This window comes from Cynocephalus volans, chromosome 6 (assembly GCF_027409185.1).
Source record: "Cynocephalus volans isolate mCynVol1 chromosome 6, mCynVol1.pri, whole genome shotgun sequence".
NCBI lineage: Eukaryota > Metazoa > Chordata > Mammalia > Dermoptera > Cynocephalidae > Cynocephalus > Cynocephalus volans.
Window position 1 is genome coordinate 162,942,097 of NC_084465.1, and position 27,166 is coordinate 162,969,262.

At 36.3% G+C, this 27,166-nt stretch overlaps 1 protein-coding gene across 1 annotated transcript; it reads right to left on the bottom strand.

Moving 5' to 3' along the window:
* Positions 1 to 399: 399 nt before the first annotated feature.
* Positions 400 to 27,046, bottom strand: LOC134381127 (zinc finger protein 169-like). Its single transcript, XM_063101172.1, is given in 5 exon segments — positions 400 to 1,958; positions 12,211 to 12,306; positions 12,795 to 12,921; positions 24,492 to 24,579; positions 26,816 to 27,046. Coding segments are annotated over 4 exon segments (1,815 nt in total). The 5' UTR covers positions 24,525 to 24,579; positions 26,816 to 27,046.
* Positions 27,047 to 27,166: the final 120 nt, after the last annotated feature.

Sequence of the window (27,166 nt, forward strand, 5' to 3'; positions counted from 1 at the left end):
TCATATGGTTGTGGCCCTACACAAAATGACTAGTGTCTGTATAAGAAGGGACAAATGTGCACAGAGAAAAGGCCATGTGAGGACACAGTGAGAAGAGAGCCATTTGCAAGCTAAGGAGAGAGGTTTCAGCAGCAACCAACCTTGCTGACACCTTGATCTGGGGCCTCCAGGCTCTGTAAATATGAGAAGATAAGCTTCTGATGTTTAAGCCACTCAGTCTAGGGTATTTTGTTATGGTAGCCCTATCAAACAAAGACACATCACTCATGCAAAAACCAACCATAAATCGACTATTACATGATCGATGAAAGAAAGTTATGATTTTTTTCCATCAGTGAAGTAGAACATTTACTAGTGATTTTCGCCAGTTTCACACTCATGGGGAAAGGAAAGGAAAGATCAGGACAGCGCCTCTTGTAGTAGGGGCTGATGGCCAGACTTGGTCCTCCTGTGCCTGTGGAGGTGGGACTTCTGGCTAAAGCCGCGCCCACACTCCCTGCACACATACGGCTTCTCCCCTGAGTGGGTCCGCTGGTGTCTGATGAGGGCGGATTTAAAGCCAAAGCCGCGTCCACACTCGTCACACACGCACGGCTTCTCTCCTGAGTGTGTCCTCTGGTCAGAGGCGAGGTGTGGCTTCTGGCCAAGGCCTTGCCCACACACCCTGTCTACATAAAGTGCCTCTTCTGAGTGTGTCCTCTGGTGTCTGGTGAGGAGTGACTTAAAGCCAAAGGCACGCCCACACTCAGGGCACAGGTAAGGCTTCTCTCCTGTGTGTGTCCTCTGGTGTCTAATGAGGGTGACCTTCTGCCCAAAGCCACGCCCACACTGGGGGCACAGGTAAGGCTTCTCCCCAGTGTGTGTCCTCTGGTGTCCAATGAGGGTGACCTTCTGGCTAAAACCCCGCCCACACTGGGGGCACAGGTAAGGCTTCTCCCCAGTGTGTGTCCTCTGGTGTCTGATAAGGGTGACCTTCTGGCGAAAGCTGTGCCCGCACTCAGTGCAGACGTAAGGCTTCTCCCCTGAGTGTGTGACCTGGTGACTGAGCAGCAGCGACTGCTGCCTGAAGCCACGCCCACACGCAGGGCATAAGAAGGGCCTCTCGCCCGTGTGTGAGCTGCGGTGCTGCAGGAGCGAGGCCTTCTAGCAAAAGCCTCTTCCACACTCAGGGCACACGAAGGGCTTCTCTTCCAAGTGTGTCCGCTGGTGAAGGACGAGGGCTATCTTCTGGCGAAAGCCTCGGCCACACTCCTGACATACAAAGGGTCTCTCCCCAGAGTGAATCCTCTTGTGGTTCGTGAGCGAGGACGTATACCTGAAGTGTCGCCCACATTCCCTGCACACGTATGGCTTCTCTCCTGAGTGCTTCCTCTGGTGTATGGTGAGGGAGGCCTTCTGGCTAAACTGGCGACCACATTCGGGACACAGGTAAGGCTTCTCCCCCGTGTGTATCCTCTGGTGCTTGATGAGGTCTGACCTCTGGCAAAAGCCTCTCCCACATTCAGGGCACACATGATGTTTCTGGTGGCTGAATACACTTGACTTTTGGCTGGGCCCCAGTCTGTATTTTCCGCATGTGACTGTTCCAGATTCTGAGACACCCGCCCCCTTCAACGTTCTGTCTGACTCTCCAGGGCTCATCCTCTGGGCCAGGCCAAGGTCTATTTCTCCTGTTCTGTTGTCTTTCACCCAGTCTACTGGGTGACCTTGATGTGGGCAGAAGAATGTCCTCGAAATCTTGCTCGGCTTCATCTTCCCAAACATGGTGCCAAGGCCTTCTCTCTCTCCACCTTCTCTTTCAATCAAGCACCCTGGAGCTTCTAGTTGGAAGTCACTTTTTGTAGATGAGCTTGTGAAGACTGGAGGGGGACGACCACTTAGCACATATCGTCTGAGGAATGGTGGACTAGAAAAGGCCACCGGGTGGGAGAGACAGGGCTGGAATTCCGTCCCGCGTTCTGCTAGAGAGAAAGTCTTGGTCAGAATCGCCACAGGTGCTCTGTGGGCAGTAATACTTGCTCAGCAGTCACTGCTCAGATGTTCACCACAAAGATGCCTTTACAGACCTACCTTCCACCCCACAACGACACATTACGTACCCTACTGCAACACTGAAAACCCACGCTACAAACCGGAGCTGAAAATCTCTCATATGTTTTGGTGAAGTGTCTGCTCATGTCTTCTACCCTCTTTTCTACAGAATTTGTTCTTTTCCCTTCAATTCCTAAAATATCTACAAAGAAGGGATATTAATCCTTTATTAGTTATCTTGATTTATATGTTGATAATATATTTTCCTCACATCATTTGTTTTCTGACAGTTTATGGTATTTTTTCCACGGAAAAGTTTTTGATATTTGTATAGTAAAATGTATTAATCTTTTATTGCCTCTGGATTAGAAAGCCCCTCCCTACATCAAGTTAAAGATGATTTCACCATGTTTCCTTTCACATCAATTTTTAATTGTTTTTAACATTTAGATCTCTGACCCATTGGAATTAATTCTAAAGTGTGATGTGAAAAATGTAATTAATTTAATCATTTTATAAACCACTAGCCAATGCCCCATTTATTTAAAAAAAAAATTTGCTCTACTGATTTGAGATTCTACCTTTCTGAAATACTACATTTTCATATGTAGTCGGGCCTAGCCCCACACTTTCTATTATCTTTCCATTGATCCACTGATGTGGAAATATCTCACTAAAATTATAGAGGCTTTATATCTGGAAGGGCTAGTGCCCCTCAGAGCTCTTCTTGTTCAGTGTTTTTGCAGCAACTCTTATGTTAATTTTTCCATATGAATTTTAGGATTAACTTGTTGTAGAGTTCCATAAGAAAACTCATTGGAATTTCTAATGAAATTACATTGTTTATAAATAAACTTATTGAGAACTGTTATCTTTATTATACTGAGATGTTCTAACCAAGAACAGGAGATGCCTTTCCATTTGTACAAGTCTACTTTGTGTCTTCCAGAAGCATTTTCTAGTTTTCTAATTGGTTTGGCACATTTTTAATTCATGTTATTCCTAAACTTCTTATCATAAGCTAATGTTATTAAAATCACAGTCATTAATTTCATCCCACAGGAAAAGGACAATATCATTATTACCTTGTGAAAATTACTACTGTGCTCCATTTGAGACCATCATTTTGTGCCATATTAGGTATTAACAGTCAGGCCTATTATATTTCCAGAGCTGAGACAGAGCAACCCTAAGGAATATATGCTTTGGTGATTTGTTCCTTCTTTTCCAAAGACCTACAGCTGAATGTGTTAGGAACAGATTTCCTCTTTCCATAAGATACTAATGTTCATTATCTGTATGGTTTTCTATTACATCAATCAAAAGCATTCTCCCCTTCTTTCATCACCATTTTTATGTAAATTAGAGGTTCAGATTTATCCAGCATAGAAGTTATAAAAACAAGAGGTCAGTTTTATTTTCTTTGCTGTTTTTAATTTCTACATCATTTATTAGGTCTATTTTGGGTGAATGGTCATAGAAACTTCCATTAACGGAGAAACACAGTAAAAAGTTAATATATATGCTATCGTGGGTATTACCTACATTTCTACTCTCAGTAGAAATTTTTTAGGCTACTGCTCTGAGATGACACGAGATATTTTTGCCACATTATTGAAACATTAAGGCACATACTAATAAAGAACAAATTTTCAGTGTTATTAAAACACAGAATTCATTTCTATTATGGAATTAAATTGAATCTGTATTCCAATACAACCTTTTCTTAGCATACTAAGCACAAAATTTTTAGATTATAATTAAAGCAACTTTGAGGTACTATTTATAAAAAATTAAATGTACACATTTTAAATGTACAACTATAAAACTGCATTTTGACAAAGGTACACATTTATGTAACCACCACCCCACAAGATTTAGAGAATTTCCAACACCCCAGAAACTTCCTCTAAAGGCACTGTGCACTGCCCTAGACCCTTGGCAACTACTAATCTGTTTTCTGTCATTATAGATTTCAATAAATAGTACCAAACAATTTTTAGTCTTTTGTGTCTGCCTTCTGTCACTCAGCATAATGTTTTTAGATTTATATATGTTTCTTCATATATCAGTGGTTAATTCTTCCTTTTGGTTGCTATGCACTATTTTTACTAGAAAGAGAAATCAATCTGAACCATTGATTTTCAAGTGGTAAAGTAACCTTGCAATTCAATAAACTGTACTTCATCATGGTGTGTGTGTGTATATATATATATATATGTTTAACATGGTGCTAACCTGCTAATATTTTGTTAAAGATTTTTGCTTCAGTGTTCATAGAACTATTACATTACTATATACTTTTATTATTTTGTAATGTCTTTTTTAGGTTATGGTATTAGGGTTATACTGGCCTCATTAAATAAGGTGGGAAGCTCAATTTTTAAAAAGTATTTATATAACATTGGTATTATTTCTTCCTTGACTATTTAAAGGAATTCACAAGTAAAAACATCTGGGTCTGGGGTTTTCTTTAAGTGAAGTTAAAAAAAAAAAACAATTACATTAATAAATGTAGCACTACTCACATTTTGTTCTACCCTCTGTCAGTTGTATTCTTCAAAAAATTTGTCCATAATAACAACTTATTTAACAAGTTATTAGTATAAACTTGTTTGTAATATCTACTTATTATCCTTCTAAAGTCTGAAGGATATGTGATGTTAACGCCCCTTTCATTTTGGAATTGATTATTCGTATCTTCTTGTTTTCCTTGAATAGTCTACCTAGCAATATATAATTTTGTTGATCTTTTTGAATATGTAAATTTGTTGATCTTTTCAGAGAATCAGCATTTGGCTTTACTAATTTTTCTGTTGTTTATCTATGTTATATTTCATTGATTTCTACTCAATTTCATTATTTCCTTCCTTTTACTCACTTTGCATTTCTTTTGCTCTTCTTTCTCTAGCTTCTCATGGTAAAACCTATGTTATTTCTTTTCTAAAATAAGTATTTAAAGCTATAAATTTCCCTCTAAGCACTGCTTTAGTTGCATTTCACAAAAATTTTATTTTGCTGAGAGGAATTGTAAAAGATCTAAATAAATGGACCGGTATTAGTGGCGTGAAGGCTCAATACCGGCAAGATATAATTTCTCCCCCAAATAATCTACAGATGCAATAATGTCTCAATAAGAAACACCATCCAAGTTTTCCTTTTGTCTTTCTTTTCTTTTTTTTTTTCTTTTTCTTTTTTCAAAAGCTGATCCTAAAATTTAAATGGAAATGCAGAGGACCTAAACTATCCAAAGCAATCTTGAAAAAGAAGAACAAAATTTGTGATTAAAAAAAGAAACACAATTAGTCCTCACTTACACTACCTAACTTCAAAAATTCCTATAATCCTACAGTAATACAGTGTGGCTTGCAACATATCAATCAAAGGAACTTAGAATACACAGCACAAAATAGCCCCACACTTAGCCAGTCATTGGATTTTCAACAAAAGTACCAAAGCAATCCACTGAGGGAAAGGCAAGTCTTCTCAGTAAATGATGCTAGAGCTGCTGAGTATTCATATGGAAAAGAAAAATAAACTTTAATCCCTGCCTCACATCATACACAAAAATTAATTCCAGATAGATCATAGACCTAAATGTAAAAGCTAATACTGTATCGCATTTACAAGAAAACATAAGAGTATATTCATGACAATGAAAGTGTTCTAAAGAGGGAAAAATGAGACTTCCTTAGAATCACAAACATCTGTTTATCAGAAGATACTGAACAGAGAACAGAAAAGTTTCAGATCAGGAGAAAATATTTGCAAAACATATATATGACAAAAGATTAGTATCTGAACTAAGAAATGACTCAGAGAACTTAACAAGAACAAAAAACAATGCAATAAAAAATTGAAAAAAATTTGAATGGGTACTTCACAAAGGAAAACATGAATGATAACAAAGCACCTAGCAAAGTGCTCCACATCATTACCAAGCAGTTTTAATGCAAATTAAAACCACAATGAGATACCACTATACATCCATCACAGCAGTTAAACACACTGTCAGGGAAGATGTGAAGCAAGAGGAACTCTCATAGTGAAAAATGGAAAACCATTTTGGAAAAGGTCTGGTCACTTCATATAAAACTACATATACAGTTATCCTATGACCCAGTGTACTTGGGTGAATAGTAATAGTCTTCCCTCCAAATTCATGCCTACCCATATTATGTGAATGTGGGCTTATTTAGAGATTTGTATACAGGTGTAATTAAGTTAAGATGAGGTCATACTGGATTAAGGTGAGCCTTGATCCAATGATTGGTGTCCTTATAAGGAGAAAGCTGGATTCAGAGAGACAAAGCAGGAAGAAAACTATATGACAATGGAGGCAGAGATTGGAGTGGCACAGCCACAAGTCAAGAAATGCTAAGGATTGCCAGTAACCACCAGAAGATAGGAAAGAGGCATTCTCCTCAGAATCTCCAACAGGAATAAACCCTGCAGACACATTGATTTTGGACTTCTGGCCTCCTGAACTGTGAAAGAATAAACTTGTTGTTTTAAACTATCCAGTGTGTGGTAATCTGTTACAGCAGCCCTACAAAAATAATACACCCAGCATATACCCTAAGTATTTATCCAAAAGAAATAAAGACATATGTTTATTTTTTCAAAAAAAATTAGCATAAAAATGTTAATAGCAGCTTTTATTAAATAGCTAAAAACTGGGAACTGTCAAGGTGTCTATCGAGGGGAATGGATAGCTGCACATTTATCCAATAATATGCTACTCGGCATTAAAAAGGAATAAACTACTATTGAAGCTTAAAAACTTTATGCTGAGTTAAAGAAGCTTTATACAAAAGAGCACATATTGAATGATTCCAATAATGTGTAATTCTAGAACAGGCAAAACTAATTTATGATGAAATAAAATCAGATCTCTGAGACATGGGGACGGGTTTACAGGGATGGAGCATGAGGGAACTATCTGGGATGACAGTAATAATCTGTATCTTGATATGATTTGGATGGGGGAGGTGTATACCTTTGTTTGAATTAGACTAGTACACTTAAGATTCTGCATTTCCTATAAGTTGGTTCAGGAAGTTAGTTCCTATAGTTCTACCTAAAAGTAAAATATAAACAACTGTAAGCTAATGATATGCATGCTACCCACTCCTCCTGGGTGAATCACCTTTCCTGGGGTCTACCTAGCTGATATGAACAGCCAGGAATTGCCCTCCTAAATTGCAGTATATGGAGATGTTCAGGTAGACATCTGGACCTGATTCCATGAGTCCCTACTTGACAGACCATCCACATGAGCCTACCCAGGAGGAAACTATCCCTTTCCTCACACCACTTATCTGGTTGTCTTGGCCAGGACAGACAGTGGTCCAATCAGACCTTAACACATATTCATAACTGACAAGTACACTGATGGTTCCAGATCCTCTGGAAAAGAATAAGCAGAGGCTAAGAATATGCCATGAAGCCCCCTAACAATGACAGCTATAGCCACCCATTAGCAGGACCTCATAAGATGCTCACTACCTACGGGGAGAACACCAGTCTCTTTTCCAAGAAGAGCAAGGTCTTGATACAGTGCACTTACTCAGATACGCCCAGCTATCCAGATATCCCAGGGAGAAACTGCTTGCACTAACCTCTTCACTCATACCAACCAATGAGATACCATTAGAAAGCTGCCAGAATAGCTAAAATAAAAGCACAATGATAACATCAAATGCTGCCAAGGATGCAGAGAAACTGGATTACTGAAACATTGCTAGTGAGAATGTAAAATAGTATTCTCGAAATGAGTATTAAACTCTTTTTACAAAATTGAATACATGCTTACCATGACCCAGCAATTGCACTCTTGCATACATATCCTAGAGAAAAGAAAACTTTATGTTCACACAAAAACCTATACTTAAATGTTCCTTACTGTTTTATTCATAATAGCCCAAAACTGGAAACAACCCAAACGTCTTTCAGTGGGTGAATGGTTTAGCAAACTGTGGTACATCCATACCATGGAATACTGCTCAACAATGAAAGAAATGAAGTACTGATGCATGCAACAATTCGAATAGCCCTCAGGGAATTATGCTAAATGAAAAAAGGTGGTTCTATGATTTCTTTTATATAACATTCTTGAAATGAAAATATTATAGAGACAAAGAACAGATCAGTGGTTGCCAGATGTAACAGAGTGAAGAAAGGAGTTGGCTGTAGCTATAAATGGGTAGCACAGGAGATCCTTGCAATGGTACTTTCCCGTATCTTTGATTTTGGTGCTGGTTACATGAAGCTACTTGTGATAAAATTACATAGAAATAAACACACACACACATATCAAAGAGTGAATGTAAAATTGGTGAAATCTGAATAAGAGCAGTATTACCAGAAATACAAGCCTGGTTTAACAATTAAAAAAAAAAAAAACAACCAACAATGTAATTCACCATATTAAGACTAAAATAGAAAGAAAACCTATGATCATCTCCAAAGATACCAAAAAAGCATTTGACAAAATCCAACATCCACTCCCAATAAAAACTCTTATCAAACAATGAATACAAGAAAACTCTGTCAAACTGGTAAAGGACAGCTATAAAAAACTTAAGTCACACTTAGAAGGAAAGCATTTGCCATAAGATTAAGAACAAGGAAAGGATGTCCACTGTCACCATTAAAACTTAACATTGAATTGGATGCTTTCACCTGTGCAATAAGGCAAGAAAAAAAAATTAAAGACACATTAAATAGAAATAAGTAAAACTAAAGCTACTAAAACTAAAAGGTGAGTTTTGCAAGATAACAGGGTACAAAATCACTGTACCTAAATTGTATTTCTATGTACCATCAACAAACAATTGAAATTTTAAAACAGCACTTAAATAGCATCAAAAATATAAAATACTTAGGGATAAATCTAACAAGAGATGTCCAAAATCTATGTACTAAAAACTACAAAACAATGCTGACAAAAATTAAAGATGACTTATGTAAATGGAGAGTTATACTGTGTGCATGTATTGGAAGACATTATTATTTACATGTACGTTCTCCACAAATTGACATTGATTCAACTCTATCTCAATCAAAATCCAAGCAGTTTTTTGTAAAAAATTGCCAAGCTGATTCTAAAATCCATATGGAAATGCATAGAATAACTAAAATGACTTGGGGAAAAAAAAGCAAAGTTGGAAGATTTACACTATCTGAGTTAAAAACCTATTATAAAGTTATACTAATCAAAACTATGTGATATTGGCATCAAGAGAGACATAGAGAAGAGAGAAATAAAAAATAGAGTCCAGATATAGACTCACACACATACAGTCAATTGATTTTCCACAAAGGTACTTAGGCAATTCAGTAAAGAGAGAGTAGCCTTTTCAATAAATCGTGCTCAAAAAATTGTATTTTTGTATGCAAAAAAAAAAAGTACTTAAATACAGACCCTTTATCAAGTATAAAAATTTACTCAAAAAAGGTTAGAGACCTAAATGTAAAATAAAAAATTACAAAATTTCTGAAAGAAAAAAAATGTGAAAATCTTTTTGATCTTAGTTTAGAATGAAATTTCTTAAATACACCACCAAAAGTGCAATTCATAAGAAAAAAAAAAAAATGAAAATTGAACTTCACCAAAATTAAGAATTTCTTTTTGAAAGGCACTATTAAGAGAATGAAAAGTAAGACCCAGAGAAAATATCTGTAAATCTCATATCTGATAATGGACTTCTGTATAAAATACATGAAGAACTCTCAAAACTCAATAATGAAAAAAAAAGAAACCATAGGGCATGGTGGTAATAACACCAGGGTCCAGGGTTCGAGGCCTGTACCAGTCAGCAAAAAAAAAAAAAGGATAATAATAAAAAAATTTTTTAAAATAACCAATTTTAAAAATTAGCAAAAGATAGGAAAAGACATTTCATTAAAGAAGATATAAGATGGCAACTAAGCACATGAAAAGATACTCAACATCATCAGTCATTACAAAAATGTCACTTAACACCAAAGAAAGACGCCACTACACAGTTATGAGAATGTCTAAAATTCAAATAATAATGAAGCCAAGTGTTGACAAAGACAAGGAGCTCTTGAAACTCTCATATACTGTTGGTGGGAATGTGAAATGATGCAGCCACTTTGGAAAACAGTTTGTGAGTTTCTAAAAAAGTTAAATATAGACTGTGTTATACAACTCAGCCATTCCAGTTCCAGATATTTATCCAAAAGAAAAAAAAGCATACATCCACACAAAAACTTGTATGTTCAAAACAACTTTATTTGTATTTGTCAAAAACTGAAAATACCCTAAATGTCTTTCAATAGGTCAATGGTTAAATAATTGTTTAAGGAACACTACCATATAAAGGAACACTACTTAGCAATAAAAATAAATCCACTATCGATATACACATTATGGATAAAATTCAAAATAATTATGCTGAGTGAAGAATCCAAATATATCCTGTTTAAGTCCATTTATATAAATTCTAGAAAAATGTAAATCTATAGTCATAGAAAGCAGATCCCTGGTTGCCTGGGTATGGGGGAGGGGAGGAGGGGGGGAGGTAGGGATTACAGTGAGGCACAGGGAAACTTTGGGGGATGACAGATATGCTTGCTATTTTGGTTTTGACAATGGTTTCATGTGTGCAAACAGATGTGAAAACTTACCAAATCTCACTTTTTAAAATTGTGCAGTTTATTATACCTTAAAAACAAATCTTATCCCTTAATTATTCTACCTTCATAATATCTTATACCTTAGCAACACATTTTTATATTATATCTTAATTATGCCTTATATAATAAAGTTCTTTTTAAAATAGACAAAAGCACTCAGTTTGCTGAAAGTGCAACACTAGCTATATGGTTATATATTTAGAAGCAAAAAAGTAACAAAACAAAAATCAATGCCAAGAAGATTGAAAATAAATGAATGAAAAAAGATAAATTAGGCAAAACTGTATCCTTACCTCCCAACATTTATATAAAATTAATTCTAATTAATTCTAATTAATTTTAATTGGGTTAAAGACCTGAATGTTTCCAGAATTAATATGGAATTTCTACAAATCACTAACAAAAAAGAAAAAGCCCAACTAAAAAGTAGATAAACACCTCGAACAATCAAATCACAGAAGGGGAAACACCAGTGACGGAGCAACATATGAAAAGATGCTCATGCTTACTGGTAAGCAACTTAAAACCCCTCTGAGATTTCACCTCATACCAAACCAATGGGCAAAGAATGATGTCTGACAATACCAAGTGTTGGTGACAATGTGGATAAAGAACTCCCATACACTGCTGGTACCATAAACTGGCATAACTGCTTCAGAACATGATTTGGCATGACCTAATCAAGTTGAGGCTATGCATGCCTATGAACCAGCTTCTACGCTCCTAGGTATATATCTTAAGAGAAACTCTTGCACATGTTCTCAAGGAGGTATACAAGAATACAGAGTAATATTATTTAATAGCCAAAAATTAGGAACAATTTAAAAATACTATATACAGAGAAGTTTACAAACATGCAGAACAATGCTTTATATGATTGAAGGACCCATGGGATGGAATAAAAAGATAAATGTAGTCATGGAATATTAACTTAGAAACCTGAGGTAGAGGAGCCAGACACAATCAGGGAAGGTACAGGGCTGTCACCTAGTTTTAAAACATGCTATCTCTTAGGCTGTGGGGCTGCCACATTGCTACTCACTGTACAATTCTTCATACCTTGCTGTAATGTTAAATAAGCCATCATAAAAGAAACAAAGTTACGAGAATCCATGGGATAGAACTGATGCCCCCCCAAAGTTGCCAGGTTAAGAACAGAAATAGCAAAGTATTTAGCAGGGCAGCAGACTTAGTCTCAAAGGAAAGGTGCTATTTTGAAGATCAGGCCGACCACAAGAGCCCAAGAACGTCAGGAAATCCTAAATGTGCCCGAGAAGGGAAGCCAAGTGAGAGGAGTGAGGCTGTCTGGTAGAGAAAGGAGGCAGGATGCCAGGGAAGCCCTCTCTTGAGGAGCATGACGATGTGGAAGGGAGTCAGTGCGGTGTAGTCTTCACCCGTGGCCTGTGAGGCCTGGAGCAGAGCTTCCTCTCAGCACCTCAAAGTGGGCCCCTCCTTCCTCACTTGCTGAGCCCCTAACTGCCCAGCATCTCCATCTTCCCAGGGCTTCCCACTCACCTGGACAAAGGTCCAGAAGACATTCGTTTTCCACTCTCCAGGGCTCGTCCCCTTGCTCCAGATGTGTGATGAGTTTTGGTTTGGAAAAAGCAATTCCTACTCACATGGGAAAAAAACTAAGGTGACCTTGGGTTAGTGGCTTAAGAAGCTGTCACAGAACTCAGGGCCAACCCAGGGAATGCAATAAACCTGGAAAGTGGTAGGGACGCATAACTGAGTAGTAAAGAATTACTGAATGCTGAGAAAGGAAGAATAAGGGAAGAGGATCCTGGATCTGAAGGCAGGATAATGATTCTACCCAGTACTTGAGTGAATAAAAAATATTCCCCCATTTGAAGCAAGATAATCTTAGAGGAGAGGCCCAGTCTGGGAAAAGAGGCCTGGAAATGCAGTGTCAGATACCACACACACACACACACACACACACACAAACACACATAAAACTTCACTACAAAATCCAGACATTCTCTGGGGGGATAGGGAAAAAAATATTTTTCTTTCTGAGTCAGAAGCATGGAGGCTGCTACATAAAAGCTTAAGATGCCCACAAGTAGAGTGTGAGACCTAAAACAGGCCAGCCTTACCTAGCGAGACCAGGTGGCTATAGTTCTCCAGCATCACTTCTCTGTACAAGGTCCTCTGAGCAGGACTCAGTAGCTTCCACTCCTTTTGGGTAAAGGCCACAGCCACATCCTGGAAGGCCATTAATGCCTGTAACACAAACACATACCTGCTCACTTAAGAGCCAGCCTTGCCCACTAATCAATTTAACTTAAGCAACTAACCAAGGCTGAGGCAGCAAGAAGGCTGTCCTAGGACATGCAGGTGAGATTTATAGATCCTGTTTTTAACCTGAATCCGGTTCCATGTGTTCAAGACTATTAATCCCCTCCATACATTGATGCTGAGTCTATGTCTGGTTTTTCTATTCTGTTCTATTGATCTGTGAGTCTATGATGAACACCGTGTCTCTCCATTTATTTGCATATTCTATGATTTCTTTCATCAGCATTTTGCGGTTTTCAGCATAAACATGCTATAAATGTTTTGTTAGATTTACACCTAAGAATTTCTTCAGCTTTTTTTTTTAGTGATTTTAATGGTATTGTATTTTAATTTCAGTGACCATATGTTTATTGCTATGATATATCATAAAATTGTTTGTACACTTATCTTGTATCCTGCAGCCTGGCTGAACTTACTTATTAGCTCTAGGAGTTTCTCCCCCTAGGTTCTTTCAGTTTTCTACATAGGCAATCATGTCCTCTGCAAACAGAGACAGTTTTATTTCTTTGTTAATGATCTATATACCTTTTATTTCCTTTTCTTGCCTTATTGCTCTGGCTAGAACTTCTAGCACTATGTTGAACAAGAGTAGTGGAGCAGACATCCTTGGCTTGTTCCCCATCTTAGAAGGAAAGCATTCAGTCTTTCACTGTTAAGAATAGTGTTCCACAAATATTAGAATAGATATTACCAAAAATATGGAAAACAAGTTTTTCAGGGTGTGGATAAATTAGAACCTTGCACATTGTTGATGCAAATGTAAAATGTGTGCAGTTTCTATGAAAAACAGTTTGGCAGGTTCCTCGAAAAGTTAAATACACCATTATTATATGATCCAGCAATTCCACTCCTAGGTATACACCCTGAAGAACTGAAAGCAGGGACTCCAACAGATACTTATACAGTATTGTTCACAATAGCTCAAAGGTGGAAACCCAAATGTCCATCAAGTGATAAATGGAAAAAGAAAATGTGGATATACATACAAGGGAATATTTTTTGGCCTTAAAAAAGAAGAAAATTCAGATACATGTTTCAAAAGATGAGCCTTGAAAATATTATGCCAAGTGAAATAAGCCAGTCACAAAAGGACAAATACTGTATGATTTCACTTATATGAGGTACCTAGAATAGGCAAATTCATAGAAAGTAAAATAGAGGTTACCAGGGGCTGGGTGGATTGGGGACTGTGAAGTTATTGTTTAATGGATACACAGTTTCTATTTGGGATAATGAAAGAGTTCTAGAAATGGATAGTGGTGATGGTTGTACAACATTTGAATGTACTTACTGCTACTGAATTGCACGTTTAAAAATAGTCAAAATAGTAAAATTTATTTGTTAAATATATTACCACAATAAAAGAAAAAAAGAACAATGTTAGCTTCAGAGGAGTAATGTTACGGGTAATGTTTTTTGTAGAGGAGGTTCCCTTCCATTCCATATTGTTCTGAGAGTTTGTTTTGTTTTGTTCACAAACGGTCGTTGAATTCTGTCGAATGCTTTTACTACATCAACTTGTGACTTTTTCATCTTTAGCCTATTAATATGGTGGATTACACTAACTGATTTTTCAAATATGAAACCAGCCTTGCATCCCTGGAGTAAACCCTACTTTGTAATGGCATATAATTATTTCTATACATTGTGGAAAGATTTGCTAGTATTTCGTTAAGGATTTTCATGTGTATATTTATGAGGGATGTTAATCTGTAGCTTTCTTTTGTATTGTCCTTGTCTAGTTTTGGTATCAGGGTAGTACCTGCTCCATAAAGTGAACTGGAAAGTGTTCCCTCCTCTTCTACATTCTAGAAGAAATTGCATGGCATTCGTTGGTCTTAAGTCTTCTTTAAACATTTGGCAGAATTCCACAGTAAAATCACCTGAGCCTATAGATTTCTTCTGTGAAAGTTTTTAAATTACAAATTGGACATCCTTAATAGTTATAGGCCTACTCAAATCATCTATTTCATATTGAGTGAATTATGATAGTGTGTGTATTTCAAGGAATCAGTCCACTTCATATATAAGTTGTTGAATTTACAGATATAAAGTTGTTCATAATGCTCTGGTATTATCCTTTTGATGGCTGCAGAGGTATTTAGTAATATAACTTGTTTCATTTCTGATACTGGTAATTGGTGTCTACTCTTTTTCTTAGTCTTACTAGAGGTTTGTGAATTTTATTGATGTATTCGAAGAAGCAGCTGTATTTGCTTTTCTCTGTTCTTTCTGTTTTTCAATCTCATTGATTTCTGCCTTTATCAGTATTATTTCCTTCTGTTTCCTTAGAGTTTATTTTGCTCTTATTTTTCTAGATTCTTGACGTGGAAGCATTGATTACTGACTTGAGACTTCCTCTTTTCTAATGTATACATTATAGTGCTACAAGTTTCCCTCTCAGCACTGCTTTAGCTCCATCACACCTACTTTTATATATCATATTTAAATTCTCATTCATTTTCATGCATGGTTTTATTGCCTTGAGACTTCCTTTATGACCCATAGATTACTTATGTGTGTGTTTACTTTCCAAGTGTCTAGAGATTTTCCTGCTATTTTTCTGTTACTGACATCAAGTTTGATTCCATTGTGATTAGAGATAAAATCTGTATGATTTCAATTTTTAAAAATTTGTTAGGCTAAACAAATTTTTATGTTTTATGTTATTTTATGGCCCAGGATATTTCAATTTTAGTATATGTTTACATAGGCACTTGAAAAAACTATGTATCCTGCTATTGCTGGGTGGAATGTTTTATAAATGCTGATTTGGTGTAAATGGTTCATGGTGTAAATGAGTCCTTACTGATTTTTCATCTATGTCTTCTATCAGTCATGGAGAGAAGGGTCTTGAAGTCTCCAAGTAACAGTCTCCAACTAACTGTAAATTTGAATATTTCTCCTTTGATTTTTCCCTTCATATAATTTTGAAGCTCTGTCATTTGATGCACACAAGTTAGGATTACTATGTCTTCTTGATGAACTGACCCCCTTTTATCATTACATAATATCCCTCTGTGTCTCTGGTAATTTTCTTTGCTTTGTAGTCTACCTTACCTGATATTAATAGAGTCACTCTTGCTTTCCTTTGATTAATGTTTGCATCATTTATCTGTTTTATTCTTTTACTTTTAACCTGCCTACATTGTAATATTTGAAGTGACTTTCTTACAGAAAGCACGGAGCTGGGCCAAGTTTTTTTAAAAATCCACTGTGCCAGTCTCTCTCTTTTAATTGCTGTATTTAGACCATTTAAATTTTATGTAATTATTAATGTTAGGGCTTAATCCCACCATCTAAATTTTATTTGTTCTCTCATCTTTTGCTTCTGTTTTCTTGTTACTGACTTCTTGTGGATTACATGAACTTTTTCAGAATTCTATTTTGATTTATCTACAGTGTTTTCTAGTGTATCTCATTGGATGACTGTTTTGGTGGTTACTCTAAGTGCTGCATTACATATGTATTGCTTATCACAATCTACTGGTGGGGGTGTTTAACCTGTTTGAATAATTATACAAAACCATACCACCTATTATATCCCCTTCCTATTTAAAATGTAATTTTCTTAAATATTTCCTCTATATACCTTTAAAACCACATCAGAGGACTAATTTTTGCTTCAGCCATCAAAAATAGTTTATAAAAACCATGTGGAATATGAATGCCTACTGTATTTACCCATACATTTCCTTACCATATTCTTCTTTTCTTCATGATTGTGTCAGGGGTCCCCAAGACCACCCCCAGGTTTGATAATTCACTAGAAGGACTCATAAGCCTCACCATATAGTTATACAAATAGCTATGACTGTTATAGTGAAGGCATGTAAACCAAAATCAGCAAAGGGAAAATAATACAAGAGACAGTTTAGAGGAAACCAGGCACAAGCTTCTAAGAATTCTTTCCAGTGGAATCACACATGATGACCAACTTAATTCCTTCAGCAATGACTTGTGACAACATTAAATGTTGTCTGCCAGAGAAGCTCATTAGAGACTCAGTGTCCAAAATCTCTCATGGGGGTTGGTCATACAGGTACCCTCTGCCTAGCACATACCAAAATTCCAGAGACCAGAAAGCAAGCAAGTGTTCAGCATAAACCACATTGTTTACACAGTTTAGGCACAGTGAGCTATTCTTATCAGTTCTGGAATTGATGGGATCCCTCCTGAAATAGAGGGTCCCAGATGCCAGCCAAGGGATAATCTTGTAAGCAGAACTTTCTAAAAATAGCAGTTACAGGCCAGTTATGTTAACTTTAAGTTTCCTTTTATATTGCTTCATTTTGTTTAGAGAACTGCCTTTAGTCATTCTTTTAGGGTAAGTCTGCTGAAGAGAAATTCTCTTAAGAATGTCCTGATTTCCCCTTTCATTCCTGAAGGATATTTTCACTTGATACAGAATTTAGGGTTTATAGTTCTTTTTTTTTAGAACTTGAAAATCATTGTGCTAATTCCATCTAACCTCCATAGATTCTGATGAGAAAGCCATCGGAATTCTAATTGTTTCTCCCCTGTAAGTAAGATGTTATTTTTTTTCTGGCTGCTTTCAAGATGTTTTTTCCATCTTCAGTCTTCAGAAGTTTAATTACAATGTGTGTTCTAGCATGGATTTCTTGGGTTTATCAGTTTGAGATTTTCTCAGCTTTTTTAATTCTGTAGATTTGTCTCCTGCAAAATTAGGGAAGTTTTCAGCCATTATGTCTTCAAGTGCTTTTCACCCTTGCCCTCCTTCCAAACTCCAATAAAACAAATATTAGATCATTTGTTCTAGTCTCACAATTTTTGAGGCTCTGTTCATTTTTTTCCCAGTAAATTTTCTCTCTATTGTTCAAATCAACTGATTTCTATTGTTCTATTATCCAGTTCACTAATTTCTTTGTTACCTCTAATATGCTGGTAAGCCCATCCAGTGAGCTTTTTATCTCAGTTCTAAAATGTTTCATATAATTTTTCTTTATATCTTCTATTTCTTTGCTGAGGCTTTCTATCTTTATCATTTATCTCAAGTGTGTTCTTTTGGCTGTGGATATCCAGTGTCCAAGAACCATTTGTATAAAGACTGTCCTTTTCCAATTGAATGGCTTTGGCACCCTTGTTGCAAATCAATTGACCATACATATGAGGGTTTTTTCTGGATTCTCAATTCTATTCTATTGATCTATATGTCTATCCTAAATCCATGCAATACTGTTTTGATTACTGTAGCTTTGTGGTAAGTACTGAAATCATGCAGTGTAAGTCCTCCAACTTTTTCTTTTTCAAGATTGTTTTGTTTATTCATGGTCCCAAGAAATTCCATATAAATTTAAGGATGGGTTATTCTATTTCTGGAAAAAAACACAATGGGATTTTGATAGAAATTGAACTGAATCTATAGATCACTTTGGGTAGTGCTGTCATCTTAATTTTAAGTCTCCCAATTCATGAACATGGAAATGTTTTTCCATTTATTTAGGTCTTCTGTAATTTCTTTCAGCAATGTTTTGTAGAACAAGTCTTTTGCCTCCTTGGTTGAATGTATTGCTGAGTATTTTATTCTTTCTGATGGTATTGTAAATGGAATTTTTAAAAAATTCCTATTCAGATAGTTCATTGGATATGTACAGAGATACAACTTATTTTTGTCTGTTGCTTTTGTATCCTGCAATTTTGCTGAATTAATTAGCTCTAATGATTCTGTGGATGTCTTGGTCCATTCATGCTGCTATAACAAAATACCTGAGACTGGGTAATTTATAAAGAACATAAATTTGTTTCTCACAGTTCTGGAGGCTGGAAGTCCAGGATCAAGGCACCAGCAGGTCTGGTGTCTGGTGAGGACCCGGTCTATGCTTCCAATATGGCACCTCGTTGCTGCATTCTCTGGAGGGCACAAAAGCAGGGGACGAAAGGCAGAAGGATGAAAGGGCAAAGAAAGGCTGAGCTTGTTCATTCCAGCCCTTTTATAAGGTCACTAATCCCATGAGGGCAGAGCCCTCATGACTTAATCACTTCCTAAAGGCCCCACCTCTTAATACTATCACACTGGAGATTAAGTTTCAACACATGAATTTTGAGGGAAACAATCATGCCATAGCAGAGGGCTCTAGGGTTTTGTAGATATGAGATCATGCCTTCAGATAATTTTCCTTCTTCCTTACCAACTTGGATGCCTTTTCTTTTTATTGCCTAATTATCTGGCTTGAACTGTCAGGACTATGTTGAATAAAAGTGGTGAAAGTGGGCACCTTTTCTTGTTCCTGTTCTTAGGAAAAAGACTTTCAGTCTTTCACCATTAAGAATGATGTTAGCTGTGGATTTTTCATACATGGCCCATATCATGTTGAGGGAATTTCCTTCTATATCTCGTTTACTGAATGTTTTTTATCATGATAGGTGTTCACTTTGTCAAATGCTTTTTCTACCTCAAATGAGATGATCATGGTTTTTATCCTCCATTCCATTAATGTGGTGTATTACATTATTGATTTTCACACGTTGAGTCATCCTTGTATTCTAGGAGTATATCCTACTTGGTCATGATAAATAATCCTTTTAATACAGTGCTGAATCTGGTTTGGGAGTGTTTTGATGAGAACTGTATCTATACTGATAAGGACTATTGGCTTGCAATTTTCTTTTCTAGTAGTGTCTGTGTCTGTGACCTCTGCTATCAGGGTAATGTTGTTCTCACTACATGAGTTAGAAAGTATTCTCTTTTCAGTGTTTTAAAAGAGTTCGAAAAAGATCCATGTTAACTCTTTATATGTTTGGTAGAATTAAAAAGTGAAGCCACTTGGTTATGGACTTTTCTTTCTTGGGTGGATTTTTATTGCTAATTCAATATCCTTACTAGTTATAGTGCTATTCAGAATTTTTACTTCTTCCTGAGTCACTTTGCATAGACTGTGTGTTTCTAGAAATTTTGTCCATTTCACCTTGGTTAGCAAATTTTTTGGCATATATCTCTTCACAACATTCCCTGATAATCCTTTTTATTTCTTTAAAATTGACAGTAATGTCTCCAATTTCACTTTTGAGTTAAGTAATTTGAGTCTTCTTTTTTTGGTTACTCTCTCCAAAGGTTTGTCAACTTTGACAGTGCTTTCAAGGAACCAACTTTCATTTCATTGATTTTCCCTACTGTTTATCTAATCTCTTTTATTTATCTTTGCTCTAACCTTTATTATTTCCTTCCTTCTGCTGGTTTCAATTTAGCTTGCTCTTCTTTTTTCTAGTTCTGTACTCATACAATTCAGTCCCTGATTTGCGATATTTCTTATTCTTTAATAGATGCAATTACAACTATAAATTTTCCTTTTAGCAGTGCTTTTGTTGCATTTTATAAGTTTTGTATGTTGTGTTTTCATTTCCATTCATCTCAAGGTATATTCTTCTTTCCCTTGATTTCTTCTTTGATCTATTCATTGTTAAAGAGTATTATTTAATTCCCACATATTCATTAATATTCCAGTTTTCTTCTGTTATTCATTTCTAGTTTTATTCCATTGTGATCAGAAAAGATACTTTATATGATTTCAATAATTTCAAATTTATTAAGTTTTACTTTGTGCCTAATATATGGTCTATCCTAGAGAATGTTCCACGTGCACTTCAGTAGAATATGTATTCTGCTGTTGTTGGGTGGAGTATTCTGTATATATCAGTTAGGGGCAATTCATTTATAGTGTGGTTGAAATTCTATATTTCTTTATTTGGTTGTTCTAGCTATTACTGATGGTGAGGTATTAAAGTCTCCAACTATTATCATAGAACTTTTCTCTTCAGTGATGTCAACTTTTACATGATATACTTTAAGCCTATATTGTTGGGTGCAAATATGTTTATACCTGTTATGTCTTCTTTCTGTAGTGTATGTTTTATCAAAATATGATGTCATCTTAATCCCATAACTTTTATGATTTAAAGTCTATTTTGTCTCACAATGATATAGCTACTCTTTTGGTTTCTATTTGCATGGAATATCTTTTCTATCCCTTTATTCTTAACCTCTCTCCTTCCTTATATCTAAAGTGAGTTATTTGTAGGCAACATACAGATCGTTCTTAGTTTTATTTTTAATCCAGTCTGCTAATCTATGCCTTTTGATTGGAGAGTATAATCCATTTACATGTAAATTTAACTTAAATAGTACACAGTCTGCTCCTATACATTTCCATCCCTCTCTCTTTATATTATAATTGTCCCATATTACATCTTTATACATTGTGTGCCTATTAATATAGATTTATAATTTTTTATGTATTTGCCTTAAATCACATAGGAAAAGCACAAGTTATAAACCAAGCAAAAAGTACAATAATATTGGCTTTTTTATATTTACCTATAAAGTTATATTTACTCATGCTCTTTTTTTTTTCTTCATGTTTTAGAGTTTCTGTCTAGTGTCCTTTCATTTCAGCCTAAAGCATTCTTTGTAGGGAAGATCTGTTAATAAATTCTCTCAGCTTTATTTATCTAGAAGTGTCTTAATTTCTTCTTCATTCTTGAAGGACTGCTTCTCCAGGTATAAAATTCTTAGTTGACAGCTTTCTTTCAGGACTTTAAATATATTATCTAACTGACCAGTGGCTTCCAGGGTTTCTGAAGAGAAATCAGCTGTTAATCACACTGAGGATTGCTTGGAGCTAATGAGTCACTTCTCTCTTGCTGCATTCAAAATTCTGTCTTTGGGCTTTGACAGTTTGACTATAATATGCTTGGTGTGGATCTTTCTATGTTTATTTTGTTTGAAGTTTGTTGAGCTTCTTGTATGTACAGATTTATGTTTTTTATCAAATTTGGAGAATTTCTGCATATTATTTCTTCAAATATTCTATCCTTCCCCTCTGCAATTATCATTATGTGCATATTAGTATGCCTGATGGTGTCCTACCAGTCTCTTAGGCTGTGTTCATTTTTCATTATTCTTTTCTTTTTCTACTCCTCAAAATGGATAATCTCAATTGAACTATTTTCTAGTTCCCTGACTCTTAATTATGCCTATTCCAATATGCTGTTGAACTCCTACAGTGAATTTTTTGTTTCATTTATTGCATGGTGTGACTCTAGACTATCTACATTGTTCTTTTTTTATAATTTTTCTTTATTGATATTCTCTATTTGTTGAAACATTATTGACCTGGTTCCCTTTAGTTCCATGTCTGTGGTTTCCTTAGTTCTTTGTGCTTGCTAAAAAAGTTGAAAGTCTTTGTGCCTCAGCTTCCTCATGGTCATGTGGTAGCTGGGCAATTTAATGGTAGCTAGGCAGTTTAAAATGCCACAGTACTCTCTTGCCACTAATAAGCCACTCCCTTCTTCACCAAGTCTTCCAGTTTTGACTAGATTCCAGAGTTCTACAAAAGTTGATTCTGACATTTTTTCCGGCTCATTATTTGCTTCTGGGGAAGGACAGAGCCTTGTATTTCCCTACTTTGCCATTTTTTATGACATATGTTTGGTTTTTTAAAATTGTATGATCCCACTTATATGAATTAGCTGGAAGAGGTAAATCCATACAACACAAAACAGATTAGTGGTTGCCAGGGACTGGGAGAGGGGCTAATGGAGAGTAATTCCAAATGGGTACAGGATTTCTTTTGGGAGTAATGAAAACATTATAGTGCTGAAGGTTGCACATCTTTGTTACTATACTAAAATCCACTGAAATGTACATTTTACTTTATTTTGAAAGGTACATTTTAAAAGGGTGAATTTTATGGTATGTGGATTATATCTTAATAAAAAAATCTTTAAAAATTTTTAATTCCAATGATTGGTAAACCGCTAAATAAACTGGGAGTCTCATAAGAACAGAGGGTGTGCTGTAGATATAACTGTTTTTAGACCATCAAAGTCTCCTGCACACAGCAGACATTCAAAAAAAATTTTTAAATCCAATAAACAAGTGTTTACTAATTTCTTATCAGCTAACATCCTGTGTCTGCCAGCCCTTCTTCTATGTTACAACTCTACTGCAAGTTACAATTTCTCCTTTCAGGCAAAAGCCCTTAGGAGACATGCCTAAGTGCCATGTTGTATATATATAGGTCAGATTTTTTAATATAATTCAGATCTGATGCATAACAAAGTACCTGGAAATGCAATTTCAAAAATCATAAAATATGTAATTTCTATGTCTCAAATAACATACAGCAAAACAAACATACCCCTTTATTCTTTAGTTCCTTCAAAATAACTAAAGATTGTGGTCCCTTTATGCAAAAAAGTATTTTTTAAGTGCCAGACACTCTTCCAGGTATAGAAGCTTCAACTTCAAAAGCTAAGCCTCTCAGATACTTTTACTCTTTCATTAATTTTTCTTGAGGAAATGGCTAAACCAAAGGAAAAAAAAAAAGTGTACTGAGAAATATTAGTACCATCTCTCAAGGATCTATGGATCCCACAGGAAGTGGCGGAGGATGGACAGGATATGTAATGTGTTCCATTTTTGGCCAAGAATTCTTCTCTCTTGACACTATACACAGAAAAGTGAAAAATACAGAAGAAAAAATTCCCCTATTATCTTGCGAAATATCCTGAATTGCATGTGTTACACACACGTTCTCTGTCAAACTCTCTTACATCTTCAAAAGAAATGAGGGACACACAGCTCTCAGTGATGTTCTGATAACATCAAAACCAATCATTTTTAACTCATCCAGGAGTATGCAAATACCCACTATATGAGCCCAGAAGTGTGATTATGTCCATTTCTTTTCTCAAAAACATTCTACACTTGACATATTTATAGCATAGTCAAAGCAAAACTGAATTAGCAAAAATGACGATAAATATTTTACGTAATTGATATAATCAGCACAAAAGTACCCTGCCTGTCAGCAGTTTAGATGGTGAGAAAATGTTAACTCCATTCAATTACATCAAGTTCACATGCTGCTTAGTCAGTGGGGAGGATATATTTTCAGAGAAGTAGCCAACCCAGACCTTTAAGTATAATTTTCCAATTTTTAAGTGTATAAAACTCAAATATAAAACATGAGGCCTACAAAACCAAATTTATCCATGCACTTCATGCAGACAGTAGGTCAGAATCCTCACCTCTACACAGAGAAAACTAATGTGGCCAAAGGCTACTATATGCACAAGCTTCCCACATGATTAGGGAAAACCTGCCCGTCACCTGGTCTCTAAGATGATCTAGGCTTCCTGATCAACTCTTCAACTCACCAGATTCTTCAAGGACAGCTCAGACAATTTCTCCCTCAAAAGCCTTTCTACACATTTTTAGGCCTTGGGAATCTCTGGGCACATAAGCATGGATGTCCTGTAAAATAGTAATCTATTTTAACTTCCCAGAAAGTGAAGATCACAGTTAACTACTCGCTGAATGTCTAAGTCATGAATGGGGCAAAGAAGTCTGAACAAGAGCTCCAGATAAAATGAGTCATACCTCCAAGATCAGGGATAAGCATCGCCTAAGCCTAACAAGGCAACCCCCAGGACAAGAAAAGGCAATGGAGCTAGAAAAAAATTTCAGAACTCACCTCGTCCCTGGTTGTCAAGAGCCCTGGGGCCATATTCTTGCTCTCCTGAGTGTTCTTCCTAGAGAAGAGTTAAGTTGCAGAGGTAGATCTGGGGAAAAGAGGAGAGAAGTGAGATGGGTCCTTGTGAAGAACATCTTTCACACTCTGTTTGGCCTCCCAATTCAGTACGGAGTAGGGGCACAGGGGAGGTAAGAAAGGCAGGTTGTAGAGGACATCAGTGCAACCAACTCTTAGCTAGTATCCTGTAAATAAAGTCCACAGAGCTGGACCAGCAAGCTCTGGTTGGGGAACAAAGCCCCTATCTTCCAGCAGCTGGGTGAGACTTTGTTTGGACTCCATTAAGAGAAAAAGGACTTAGAGGGCCCACAGGCAAATATTCATGAACTTTTTTTTCTGGTAATTGATGATCACCAGAAATGGTAAATATGTTCATACACAAACAAGACTATCTCTTTTTTTCTCCTAATTTCTTTAAAATACTTACTGTTTATAGCAAAAATATTAAAATTACCTTGTGATTCATAGCCTGCATACATTCAATACATATGACAATTATAAAGGATAGAGAAGTAGGTGCCAGCATCCCCACAATTACAAGAGCCCTCGTTTTACATGAAGTGTAAACTCTAAATAGGCTGTGAAAAGTTAAATATATATTGTTATCTCTAGAGTAACAACTAGAAAAAAATAGTAAAAATACAAAGCAGTAAAGCTAAAAGGCAATTAAATTAGAATGCTAAAAAGTATTCAATTGACCCAAAGAAGGCAGGTATAGGAACACAAAAACAGAGGAGGCAAATAGAAAACAAACAGTAAAAAGAGATCTAAATCTAATCATATCCATAATTACATAAAATAAACATTCCAATTAAAAGGCACAGATTGTCAGAATGGATTTTTTAAAAAAAAGCAGGACTCAACCATATGTTGTCTATAAGAAACATCCCTTAAAGATATAGGTCGGATGCAAAAAAATGGGTGAGAAAAGATATAATACGCAAAGAGTAAACATAACAAGGCTGGAGTGGCTATATTAAGAACAGACAAAGTTCATTTCAAGACAAAGTATTACCAAAGATACAAAGAGCTGTTTCATAATAACAAAAGGGTCAATTCATCAGGAAGATATAACAAAGGTAAATGTGTATGCGTCTTATAACAATGCCTCAAAGAACATGATGCAAAAATTGACAGAATTCAACGGAGAAATAGACAATTCCACAACTGTAGTTGAGGAATTTAACACCCTGTCATAGCAATTGATAAAATAACTTGACAAAAAATCAGCAAGGAAATAAAAGTTCGAACAACCAACTTGACCAAATTGATATTATTCATTTGGTCACCACACCACAACAGCAGAATACACATTCTTTTCAAAGGCCCATGGTGCATTCAGCAAGACACACTATTTTCTGGGCTGTAAAATAACTCCTAATAAGTTTGCAAGGACTGATATTATACATAATGAGTTCTTTAATCTGAATAGAATTAAATAAAAAAATAAGTGACAAAAAGATATCTAGAAAAACTTCAAATATTAGGAAATTAAATACAGAATGGGCAGAGAGGAACTGGATTCATCAAGTGCAGACAGTCTTTTTGATGACCTTGACTGTATGGGGAGCAGGTAGATAGGGGAAGGAAGAAATCATGACACTGCTCCAGTCAAAACCCTGCAGGGGGCCCCACTGACCCCAGAATGAGATCCACACTTACAACCTTGGCACCCAAGGCTTTTGCCAATCATAGTCTATTCCCCTTTTCCCACCTGAGTTTCCATCACCCCCCATGGACTTCCCTTTCCAGGCAGAAAGGACAACTCCTCTTATGCTCACAGCCAATCACTCACAGAGCTGGGTGCCAAGCACTATGTCAGTGACTGAGGAGGAGCCAGACAAGGTGCCTGTCCCTCAAAGAACTATCTCAAACCAGTGGGACACTCAGAGAGTTGGGATGCACCATGCAAGCCCTGGAGTCCTCAAGTACAAAGTGCCCTGGGAGCAAAGGGAAGAGTGAAATTTACTATGCCAGAGAAAACTCTGGAATGCTTTACAGTGAACAAACATCCGTAGCAAGGCATCTTTTGGGACAAATGGGGAAACTAAACACTGAGTATTAAATAATATTAAGGAAATTTTGTTAATTTTGTTGAGGGTGATCACTGGTATTGGGGTTGTTTTCTTTAAACTCTTTATTCATAAAAGATGCATACCGAGGTATTAATAAATGAAATGACATCTGGGATTTGTTTTAAAATACTTCAGTAGAGAAGTGCCAGACACTTCATAGCACATTCACAACAGATCCATGAGGTTAAGTACCTTGCTCAAAGTGACTCAGCGGGAAGGCGCAGACCTGGATTTGAACTGCCAGGACTTAGACAGCAGGCCCTGGCACATGCCCCCTAGGGAAACAGACAATTTCCAAAGAAATCCACACTTGGGGTTGCAGATTTCAGGGGGAAAGAAGAGAGATCATTCATTTGTAAGTGATGAAACTGATTGACGAATCCGTGGGACTTCACAGCTACTTCTGGTTATGTCTTTAATATTTTCATACTGCAAAGTTAAGAATAAGAATTTAAGTCAGGACGCCTGGCCCCCACTCCCTTTCCCACCCCCAGTAATTCAGGGGGTCAGCCCACAGCCCACTGGGGTCTGGGAAAAGTTCCC